Source organism: Erpetoichthys calabaricus, chromosome 1 (assembly GCF_900747795.2).
Source record: "Erpetoichthys calabaricus chromosome 1, fErpCal1.3, whole genome shotgun sequence".
Taxonomy (NCBI): Eukaryota; Metazoa; Chordata; class Cladistia; order Polypteriformes; family Polypteridae; genus Erpetoichthys; species Erpetoichthys calabaricus.
The window spans coordinates 146,791,421-146,803,894 of record NC_041394.2 but is presented as its reverse complement, the minus strand read 5'-3'; the positions used below and the strand labels follow the sequence as shown (position 1 = coordinate 146,803,894).

Sequence of the window (12,474 nt, the reverse complement as noted above, 5' to 3'; positions counted from 1 at the left end):
AGAACCAATCCATTGCAGGAGGGTGTAGTGGTACCCTCTGTTCCCCTTAAGAATGAAATCTTGTAAAATCTTGAAACACTCCACTCAAGTTGACTCAGAATAATTTTGTCCATTTGATTCTTCATTTTGGTAGTGTTTGGAAAAAAAGGGAACTGTGGAATGCAGTTTTGAGAATAGATTTTATATGATAAAATACCTGCTGCAATCTTGGAAATCTGAATTGTAGGATTTTTGATATATCCAAAAGCACACAGGTGCCAGATGACAGAGAATGAAATGTCTTGACCAGGAGATGAACTTAACAGATGGAGTTTGTCGAAGCAGAAAACCAGAAAGGAATCGAAAAGAACCAATTATTAAACACACAAGGATAAGACTCATAGTCCAATAATAAAGCCTAACACAACCTTGTAATGATTTCCCTATCATTGTAAAAAGATGTTGTTTTTAAGAGGGAATCCCAAAACTAGCATGGAGAGGTGCTTACGTGGGCCCTTTAAAAATCCTTGACTTGATGAGGTCATGTGTAACAACAGCAATCACATTACCAGCCATAGTCGCCATTGCTAATAAACAAGATGGCACTGCTCATGCAACCACAACAAAACAAATAACCAAAAATGGCAGTGCTATGACATCATTATAATTCAGTTCAAATTTATTGTAACAAATGATACAACAAAAAATAAATCACTAGAAGCCCAAATCTCAAGCTCACGATACAGGAACACCAGGAAGTATTCAATAATATGGCTTTTTGAACTTGTTGTAAGTGTATTATATTTTATATCTCAGAGGAACCAGTATCCCCAACTTTGGTATTTTTTGTGGTATTTGGTACTGGACTCAAAGGCAACAGTTTATTTAATGAAATATATTATTGTACTGTAAACACACATTGGGAAAAAACAAGAGATAAAACTAAAACAAAAAAGCACTCATTTGCATTCTTTCAGGTTTAGTTTCATATGTTTTCATCAATCTCAGTGTTTCAGAGACTCATTCATTTGTCACCACTGAACACAACCTCCTTTATTTACTATAAATGTCTTTTCATATTACATCTCTATATACAGTATATAAAATCCAATGTATGTCTGTCTGCTTTACATGAGAGAACTACTTAACGAATTTATCTATAATTTGCTTGAACATTCCGGTTGATTTTGCGACTTCTCTCACTGCGTTATGTATCATAGTTTGCGGTACCGATTTATTTGCACGAATCCGAGAGACACGCAGTGGGCTGGGGGGGGGGGGGGGCAGGGTCCTCCTTACTCACTTGCCAGCCTTTGGGCATTCCTTACCTCCGCTTAGCTAGCGAACGAGAGAACTACTTAATGGATTTAGATTTTTTTTTTTTCTATAAATTGCTTGAAAATTTCGGTTGATTTTGCGACTTCGCGTATTGCGCTAGGAATCATAGTTTGCTTGCAGGAGTAATATATTCTCACTAATCTGAGACTGAGGCTGCGGGCCGAGGGGAGGAGAAAGCATGACGTCAGGAGTAGGGAGCCAGGCAGGGCCCCCTTCACTGTCCTGTTTCACTACTACACTGGCGGAGCCACGGGGGATGGCTGGTTGTATTGTAAATAGAAAATGGCACATGATATTTTACAGAAGGAACCTCTGAAAATAATTTAGTGTGTTATGTTAAAGAGTCAGTCTCATCATCTAAAACAGGGGTGAGGAATATTGGTCGTATAATACCTACCATTTTATTTTCTGTTTTAATCAGTTTTGCACATCTTTTAGACCAATGTTGAGCAACTTCAGTCCTGGAGGGCCACAGTGGCTGCACATTTTTGCTCCAACCTGGTTGGTTGATTTGAAAACAGTCCTTATATGTACCAATAACAAATCTTATTTACTTTCTTGACTTGTTAGTGTTTTAATTCTTCCATGTTAGGACATTCTTATATTGTAGACGATATCATCCAAATGATCTGAAGCCTAAAATGGTGGATTAATTTTCTCTATTTTATTAAACCAAATAGTGCATGATGAATACACCCAGGCGTAAATGGAAACTAGTGAGTTGGGGGACTGATTGTTGCTAAAAAGCAGCAATTAAAACAGTGAATTCAGCATTTTATGACTAAAATAAAGAATTATGGGCAAGAAATCTTAACAAGTAAGACAATTAAAATGAAGCAGAAAAATGTAATTTGAACAATAACTGTGTCATCAGCAATAATTAACTTCACATTAAGTAATTGTGTTGAAAGAAAAACCTCCAAGACAAACATTGCTCACCACTGGTCTAAAAGATGTGCAAAATGATTAAAAGGGCAAATAAAATGTCAAGTTATATGCTCAGATCTGTAGAATATACATCAAGGGACATGATACTTAGACTGTATTATGTACTTATGAGATCACATCTGGAGTTTTCCATGCAGTTCTGGGGCCTCATGTATAAACAGTGTATATGCACAAAAATCTTGCGTTCACCCGTTTCCACGCTTATATCACAATGTATAAAAACTAAACTTGGCATAAAGCCTTGCACATTTTCACACCAGCTCAATCCCTTGCGTATGCAAGAACTCCGCTCGGTTTTGCAAATACCCAGCATGCATGCAAATACACTGAAATTAACTGCATATCGTTTATTAGTTTAAGGCACCTGATTGTAATCAATCCGTAACCATATAATGGCGCACAGAATGTCCAAACTATTCCAAATACTATAAATGCTTTAGTGTTGTTATTCTCAGTGCACCACTGAGTATTTATCCCACTGTATCTGAGTGTGGAATCACAGCTCTACAGCAGCTGATTGGAAAGAGGATTATCAGGATACAGCATTTAGTACACGCTGCCTCAGCCATGCACACAATCTATTTGAACTTCTCCCATACAGTACGGCAAACGCTTCAGAGCCTTTCCTGTAGGGACCTCGCGCTTCAGAAACTGTTTCATCCCAACAACTCTAAACACACTCAATCAGTCCATCAAGTGACTCTGGTAGAACTGTCTGTACTTATAAATACAATCACCTCACTGTAAACTTGCACTACAGTTATAATATTGCACAACTTGAGTCACTTATTTACATATGATGATGACTGGCTTCTAAGTCGATTCAGATTTTCAAGCGCTGTCTTCTTGGAGCTCTTGATATCATTTTTAAGATGAAATGCAGTAAAAAATGTTTATTACATTATACAGATAAATTTTAAACTTCATTTAAATAATGTATATTGTTAATAATTAAATATGTGAGGACACGGTGGACAGCGGTAGCGATGAGCTGGCGTGACCCTGGATGAATAGATGGATGGAATAATTAAACACGTACTATGGAGTTATTTCCAGAGATATTTCGATGTTTCATAAAAGTTTTGAAGAATCAGTGTTCTAAGCTTACAGATGGCTTGGCATCTATTACAGAGCTGATCGTGTGGCGATTGGTTATTTGGAGAAAGAAAATGAAGGACAGGAACCAGGGGTTAGTACATTTGAGAGAGATGGTACTGCTGCAATAAATTATTTCATTGAAGGTAGCGCACAGCACAGCAAGCATCTTGCAGGAGGCAGGAACAATCTCTGGACAGGGTGCCAGCTCATCGCTAATACTATGCCACCATGTCCCTATGTTTAATGCATGCTTTTATTCCTATGATTATGAAAATGATATCAAGTATACATCTTAATATTTAAATTGCTCAGAGAGCTGTAATATCATGAATGTAATGTATTCTGTGTCCTGTCTGCGGAAGAGAAAGCCCGTTTAAGAAGCACGTTCTGATTCACACACATAAAGTACATAGAAGAACACATAGAATATGAAGCATATAGCGTGCTACTTTAGTTACAGTACCTGAGAAACTAGTAAATTAAATGATTTTAAGATGAAGTTTATGACATTCTACTTTACTCCCAAAATAAACTACATGATTAAAGTGGAATTTAAATTTGGACATTTTTTTCAACTGTGTCCCTATTTTGTTTTTCTTTTCTCTGTACCCTAATACGCTTCCATATGATACTCAGATGGTGGGCTATGACTCACCTTTTCACGTCATCTTTGATATCTGACCATTTCTTATTTATTTCGGGCACTTTGCGACTTTCTGAACTTGAACTTTCGAGTTTCTCCGCCACTCTGCTACTCGATCAACTTCCTTTTGTTGTTTATATCACTTCTTAAACCAACAAATAGTATGCTTTCCCTTGCCTCTACTTGGTATTCTCTGCTTTTGCCATTGTCTTTTCACAGAACGCAAAACATTAAGGCGGAGTGGTGGCTCTGAGGCTAAGGATTTGCACTGGCAATCGGAAGGTTCTCTGCTCTGTTGAGCCCTTGAGTAAGACCCTTAACCTGCCATTTCTGAGCACTTTGAGTAGTGAGAAAGGCGCTATATAAATGCAAAGATTATTATTCTTAAGGGGCTATTTATATTTATTTGCATATTCCAAGAGGAATAATTCTGGGAGGAGTCTGGGTGGGGCGGCAGGTGCATGCACAAGCATTACTTTTCACACTGACCGGGATTTATATAGCGGAAGAACGTGGAAGTTGGCGTATGCACAGATTTATGCATTTGAATTTTTTGTGAATACGCACATTTCCGTTTTTGTCCGTATGCCATGTTTTAGTGTGAATTCTACGCATGGCATTATGTATGAGGCCTCTGGTCACCAACCTACAAAATTAAAACAGCAGAACTTGAAGCAGCAATAGATAGATAGATAGATAGAATAGTAGGACAAATCAACATTGGCAGATGGCAGATTATGAGCAGATTATGGCAGATTCAGAGACCTAATCCAGATCCGCAAAACTGTCAAAGATACAGATGCAATGGATCCAACAGAATTCTTTCACCTAACAGCTAGTGGAAATTAAGGGGAAGTGCATTAAGACTAAAGCCAAAAAGAGCTTCTTTAAAGAAAGCATTTTGGAAATTGGAACAAAATACCAAATCATGGATTTGAAGCAGAAACCTTAACAACTTTTTAAAAATATCTGTATGAGATATTGGGACAAGTTGGCTATTAGCAAAACAAATGAGTCTGATTTTTCAAATTTCTTATGCTCTTTCTTACTTGCCATTTAGCCTTGTCTCCATCACTCTACTCTACTCTGAGAAACGAATTGTTTAACTAACTTGCTTATTCAGTTAATTGGGATTAAGAATGAAGTGGATGTTATGTTAACTCCTAAGGTTACTTCCTGGGTCAATTCCACAATTATGTCCAGCATTTAGAATTTTCAGAAACCTCCAGTTCAATATCCCAATCTGTATTATATATTCTATCTCCCAACATGATTATGCATCTAAACTTACCCTTTGTCTTCTTGTCTTGGATTTTAAGGAAAAGAACTGCAGTATTCTCCTGCTGAGTTCACAATACGCCAACAATTATGAATTAAAACTAACTCTGAGACCCTACAGGACCCCCAATACACAGTCATTTTGCAACTGCTGCTTAAAGGAGACTACCTATATACAGCGTGGCAGTAGCCATGTAGCCAGCATGTTTGTAGGTCTTTCTTGAAAACGATCCTGAGGCCATTTTTATACCTGGTTTTCACTTGGCATTCTTCTCTGATTACACAGTAAATAACATTTTATGTACTTATCTATCCACAGGGCATGCTCACTTACAATAATACTCTCTCATATAATGCCAAACTAGAGGGGGCAATTAACTGCACATCTTTTTGGCAGGAAACTAGAAAAACCTAGGCAAACGTGGTGAAAATGTGAAAAGCCCACACAGGACTCCGATGTAGTTGTGCTGACCCCTCCACCATCCTGCCATAGATTAAAATGTGCACTTCTGTAAAGTTCAATACACATTTTGGGTAATACTTTGTCTACTCTTAAACCAGACACCTTTAATTTTTTGTCACTCTTCAGTCTGAATATTCATCTTTTTTCCAACAGTCCAATTCAAGAAAGGTTATGAAGGGGGAAGGAGGGCACTAGAAGCATTGGATACAGATGAATGTAGCCAATTGATGAATATGACAGAGGAATGTCTTGTTGTATCCGTCCTGGGAATTCTCTTCATGTCTGTGAGAGGATTTCCATTTTCTCATGAACTTTAATAACTTGCATGTGTTTTGCAGTGGGTCTGAATTCATTTAGTAACTACCTTTAATTGAGATCCTCTGCATCAACCTACTACACCAAAAACCTGGGATGTTTTAAGTGCAAACTGGATTCTATGTGTGTTACGCTATAATAAATCAAAACAAATTCATCCTGTGCTGACAGGATGGACTCCTAAGGAGTCTTGCTGTAAAATCCTGTTGGTTTTCTCTCTCTCTATCTCTCTCAAAAGACTATTGCAGCCTTAAGCACTTACCAGATGTGGCCAAATGATGTTGAAAAATGTAATCACAGACATTCGTAGAATTTTCTATTTGTAATAAATACAAAATACAAGGCAAAGAAAGGCTTGCAGACTCCAAAAAGAGTTGCTTAGCATTCCCCAGAGTGAAAGGCTATTTCTAAGCGCTAAGTGATATAGATTGTTCAACTGTTGTATCAGTCTTTCTCCACCCTTCTTTTTTATCAAATAAATACAAAGAACAGCCATTTTATTAAGTACACCAATCTAATAGCAGGTTTCTCTCCCATTTATCCCTGGAGCAGACTAAATTTGATAGGCCATTGATTAAACATAGTGTGAAAAGTACAGCAGTAGGTAAGGCAATGCAAATTTCATAGTTCATAGTTGTTTCAAATTAGTTTATAGTAGATCTCTATAGTTTATTTCATCTTAGCTCATATGTCATCTACTGTACTAAAATCTGGTTTGGTATTCTGCTTACTGAGATGCCACTGTATTAAACTGAATTCACTGTCATTTTACTAAATCCTTTCCAGGACTTCCCAGCCCTGTGACATGGAGAATTATCCATAAGTCTTTTCTCTATGAAGGCATGCACCTGGTCAGCAATGGTTGCCAAACAGCAATTAAATCAAAGGACCCAGTGTAAGCCAAGAAAACACATGATACAACATTAAAACACCACCCGGAGCCTGCATTTTTGACACCGATCAAGAGGGATCAATGAACTGTTTTCATCATGTCTGATTCCTTCCAATAGAACAAATCAGCTGAAATTGATGATGATAATAATGTTTTTCCTATTTTCAAGTCTATTATTTGTTTTCTGTTGACGACTACATTTGTGTTGCATTTTTCCTCTGCTTTTATTTATTTTCTGTTGTAGTCTTAGCACTGCTGCCTCACGGTAAAGAAACCAAAGGTCACATCCCAGGCCCTCCCTGTGTGGAAGTCTGTATGTTATCCCCCTATCTGTGTGGGTTTCCTTTGTGAGCGCTGGTCTCTTCCAACTGTCCAGAGACATGCAGGTGTTTTGGCAATCCTAATCTGGCCCTAGGGTGTGCTGGGTATGTGTGTGCTGGGTGTGAGTGTGTGTGTTCTCCTTGCAATAGACTAGCACCCTGCCCAAGGTTTGTTTCTGTCTTACACCATATGCCAGCTGAGAGAGCACCATAGTCTGGATTAAGCGGGTCTTAAAATGACATGACATGACTTTTCATATTTTTATGTTATTTTTTGTCAATTTTTGATTATCATTTGTTATTTGTTTTTTATCCCTTAAAATATGCTGCCATTTGCTGTGTTTTGTGGCTGGTCCTTCTTCTGGCTTTATCTTCTCAGTGTGACTCAGCAATGTTTCATCGTGTTGCTAGCTTTGGATTGCCTTTTAGCCAACTACTTTCTGCTCTTTTAGACAACTTCTTTTTGCTCTTTTGTGCATTTTTTGTTATATTTGCCTATTTTTTGCCTTTTTTCAATAAAGATCTTCTTTTGTCAAGATTCTTACTGCCCTGTTGATTATAAGTCATATATCTTATGGTTTGTCTCTCATGTAAGGCAAATCTGGCACTTCATTGCATTTTGTTTTAATTTTTAAAGCCAGTGCCACAAGTATAGGCTTCTTTAGGCCAAAGCCTGCAGGTAGTAGTTGGGTGAGTCTCTTCTTTGCTGGCTAGTGAAGATCTTGGCCAGCTTTATGGCTCTTTTGGAGATGTCATACCCTTTTCGACATGTGTGAAACACCTTCTCACAACACACTATTACTGTCACTTCCTGTGTTATAAAGACAGGATTGGAAATCAACTGGGCCATTGTTACAGCTTGTCATGCTGTTCTAATATAACTCTTTCATTCCCCATGCTACACTTGTTTGTTAGTTCATTGACTGTTTTAATGCCTTTGTTCACTCCTTTCTTCATGGTCTGCTTCTGGAATCTGGCTGCATGTTGCTGGGTGGTTACCCATTCCTAATTTAATTGAGACATGGCTGCAAGTGAATATTCTTGCATAGTTGATCTTCCTGAAACAGAGATGCTAACATATCTTGCATCCACTGCCATGCATCACAATCAAAGCCACTTAAATCTGCAGTTATAGCAACAATACACCCGGAAACAATTTTAAATTGCACTGTCTATACCTATAATGACAAGTGGGTGAAAAGAAGACATACCTAATCATGCAGCCACTTGTATATTTATGTCCTAAAATATTAAATGAGAGAACATTGTTATTAGATTGTCTGAAAATTATTTTACAAATAATGTATAATATAGGAGGAGCGTTCAAAAAGTTTCCACACTTTTTTTTAACTCTATTTCTTAAGAATTTCAAAAACAAATTATATCAGTTTTCTATATAGTCACCTTTGTTTGTGATGCAATTTTCCCAACGTCATACCAACTTTTTAATACCCAGTTACTACTCCTCCCGCCTTCACCGTTTCCAGCGAAAATATAACGTTTTGAAAGTCCCTCGTATCTTATCTTTTATCTATTGTTTTTTCATCGTATCATAATCTGGACTTTATGAAAAATTTTTGGGTACACTTCAACATTTTGCTGAGTTTGCCAAATCTGCCTTCAGTATGGTTTATTACAGGGGTCACCAATTCCGATCCTGGAGGGCACTAGTGGCTGCAGGTTTTCATTCTAACCATCCATCCATCCATTATCCAACCCGCTATATCCTAACTACAGGGTCACGGGGGGCCACTGGAGCCAATCCCAGCCAACACAGGGCACAAGGCAGGAAACAAACCCACCACAGGGTCATTCTAACCCTTTTCTTAATTAGTGACCTGTTTTTGCTGCTAATTAACTTCTTTTGAATTAATTTTAGCTGACTTTTTTTTTTTAAGATTTGTTCCCCTGAATTTCTTCCTCGTTCCTCTGAATCGCTTCATTTCTTTCCTTAAATGGCACCGAAACAGAAATGAAATGTGAAGTAAGTGAGCCAGCAGAAGATCAACCAAGTCAGGGCCTCAATTCCAACCAATTTCACTCCAACCAGTTACTTAATTAGGTGCCAAGTCTTGTTGTTAATTAAACCCATCCTTTAATTCCATGGTTGTTGCTGCTCTCATTGTGCAATAGCAGACATTTCTGAAATTATTGATTTTCTCTTTTCTAAGAGCACTGTTAAAATATTTTGGGAACCTGAGCAGATCAGAATTCCCAAGACCTTCACCTTTCTTTATTTGAAGATATTGTATGATGGGCACAGTTTGCTGGTCCTGTTTTGACTCATTTTATATCTCATTATTCTTTGACTGCTAATTAAGGAAAAGGAAACAATGAAGGGGTCTGAGTCTTCAAGAGCAAATCAATTATAATGAATTCAAAAGAAGTTAATGAGAAACAAAAACAGGTGACTAATTAAGAAAATGGTTAGAATGAAAACCTGCAGCCATGGTGGTCCTCCAGGACTGGAGTTGGGGACACCTAGTTTATTATAAATAAGACACCAGTGAAATGTTGTGTGGCTAGACTGAGATTAATATCTTATTTGGGAATTTTGTACTTATTTTGAAATATTACATCTTTCAAAAAATAAAAGAGCATTCTGCTCACACCTGGTGAAAGTGCAAAACTATGTACAGTAGTTTCAATTTACCATGGTAATAGAGTGAAAAATGTTAGGTGTCAGGGTTGTCAATACATTTTTTTTATTTTAACTTACTGTTTAGACTCTGAGTATTGCTTAAAAAATTAATTATATACTAATGCATTCTTGAAAAATCCATAAATTAAAACATATCCATCCTTCAATTTTCTGAACTGATTTTTTGAATTACAGGTTTGCAGAGGAGACGGAGCCTAACTGAACAGTAACAGCTGTAGACAAGAACCAGCACTATATGAGATGACCAATGATCAATAAAAAGCACATTTTATACATTTATTAGAATTATTTTAAGATAAATTCCTTGTAGAAGCCATTTCGAAGGTCTTCAAGAGATGGCTAAAACATGTGATCTTTTTAAAATGTGCTGAAAAGCAAGAGAACGTTCAGAATAAAGGCAACGTTGGCATAACATGAACAACAAAACCACAACTGACACCGTTTTGGCAAAGCCGAGCTACAGAGCAACCATCCATTACATCCTGATTGTTGCAATTGCAGTATTAACCTTGGGAATCTTACTGATACTGGTAATTACCTAAAATTATATATTTTTGAATTATTTATAATATTAGTTGAAAAAGTATAACAATAAACAATTATTGCTTTTTTTTAGGTTATATATTTCAGAAAAAGGAAAAGGTAAGTAGAGTAATTTTGGTCTTTATCTGCATTGACTTTATTTGTTTAACCCTGCTTAGCTTAGAATCATTACAGTATTAATATGGGAAGTCAATAGTTATCAATATGTTTTTTAAACTTCATATATTTTATAATGAGATATTGTATGCTGTTCAATAAAATATATGTTGTTAAATATTGTACAGCTGCCATTTATGGCAACCAAAGTGTAAACCAAAAACAATGGTTCCAAAGTAAGTGAAATCATTTTATCACCACATACCATTGTTATTTGGATGGTACAAACTCATTAAAGTCACTTTTTTAACAAGAAACAACGTTTTTTTGTCCTCACCCTTACAAATAAAGGTTGTCATTCATCATTCATTTGTTTGCTGTGAGATTCAAATTACTTCAATTCAGTAAGCATATTCACATATTTTAATAAGCATCTCAAGGCATCAGCTTTTTTCTTTATGAAAGAAGGCAAGTGGCATGGTTAAAGTTGTTAGTTCCTCCAATCTTTTTCAACATCATTCTTTTTGTTGTTACACTTTGCTGACTGATGTTGCTCCTTTTTTCAGCAGAGGATTGGATGCATGTGTGCACATTTATGTGTTGTATTTTGAGCATGTTTTGCTTTTGAGCTCATGAATGTGTTCATTTCATTTTTTCCATTTCCTTTTTTACAGTGAGGTTTTGTGTGCTCTTAAGGAGCTAGTTTAGGTGAGCCTGAAACTTTCATCTGTCCACATTCGAATAGGTATGTGAAGAATGTCATTGTGTACTGAACCACAAGACATACATTAGAATATTAGAATAATCTGGTTGAGAACAGGTCATTCAGCCCAATAAAGTTTGCCAGTCCTGTCCTCTTAATTCTTCTAAAAAACATCAAGTCTAGTTTTGAAAGTCCCCAAAGTCTTACTATCTACCACGTTACTTGGTAGCATATTACAAGTGACTATTGTTCTCTGTTTAAACAAAAACTAAAAAGTTTCCAACTGTGTCCCCTTGTTCTTAATGAACTCATTTTAAAGTAAGTCTCGATCCACTGTACTAATTCCCTTCATAATTTTAAACACTTCATTCATGTCTCTTCTTAACATTTTTTTGCTTTAACTGAAAAAGTTCAGCTCTTCATCTTTCTTCATAATTCAACCCCTGTAGCCTAGTTGCTCTTCTCCGGACCATTTCTAGAGCTGCTGTATCCTTTTCTGTAGCATGGAGACCAAAACTACACACAGTACTCCAGACGAGGCCTCACCAGTGCATTATAAAGGTTGAGCAGAACCTCCTTGGTCTTGTACTCCACACATCGTGCTATATAACCTAACATTCTGTTTGCCTTCTTAATGGCTTCTGGACACTGTATGACAATTGATTATGTCAAGTCCACTGAGACTCCTAAATCCTTCTCATAAGATATACTTTCAATTTTCAGACCTCCCATTGTGTATTCAAAGCTAACATTTTTACTTCCTATGTTTAACACTTTACATTTACTGAGATTAAATTTCATCTACCACAAATCTGCTCAAGCCTGTAAGCTGTCCAAGTCCTTCTAGCTTATTCTGTATCAGTGAATTCAACCAACCATGAATTGATAACATCTAAACAAGCAAAAATTGAATTTGATGCATGCCGAACATGTAAATAAAATGATGTCCAGGCATATATTGGATGACACGACTTGGAGGTAGGACCAGCGAGAGGGATCAGGGTCTGGCAGATGCCCAGGTACTCCGCTCTCACCTGTCGGGGCTCATTAATGATCTTTCCACTATTTCACCAACATTAATGTTGTTACAACCTTTACTTCCTTTATAGTCATGTTTGATTCTCTTTTTGGCACTCTGTCAGAGGCCACGTGCAGCAGGGCCAGTCTGAGGCCCTCACTAAGCCATTCAATCAATG

General features: G+C 37.0%; 1 protein-coding gene across 1 annotated transcript in view; it reads left to right on the top strand.

Moving 5' to 3' along the window:
- The window catches only part of LOC114655814 (small integral membrane protein 29-like), an 82,997-nt gene that overhangs the window by 33,167 nt on the left and 37,356 nt on the right, over positions 1–12,474 (top strand). The window contains exons 2-3 of the mRNA XM_028807068.2: positions 10,111–10,466; positions 10,553–10,578. Coding sequence (XP_028662901.1) covers positions 10,350–10,466; positions 10,553–10,578 — 143 coding nt within the window. The 5' untranslated portion in view covers positions 10,111–10,349. The remainder of the gene's footprint in view (positions 1–10,110; positions 10,467–10,552; positions 10,579–12,474) is intronic.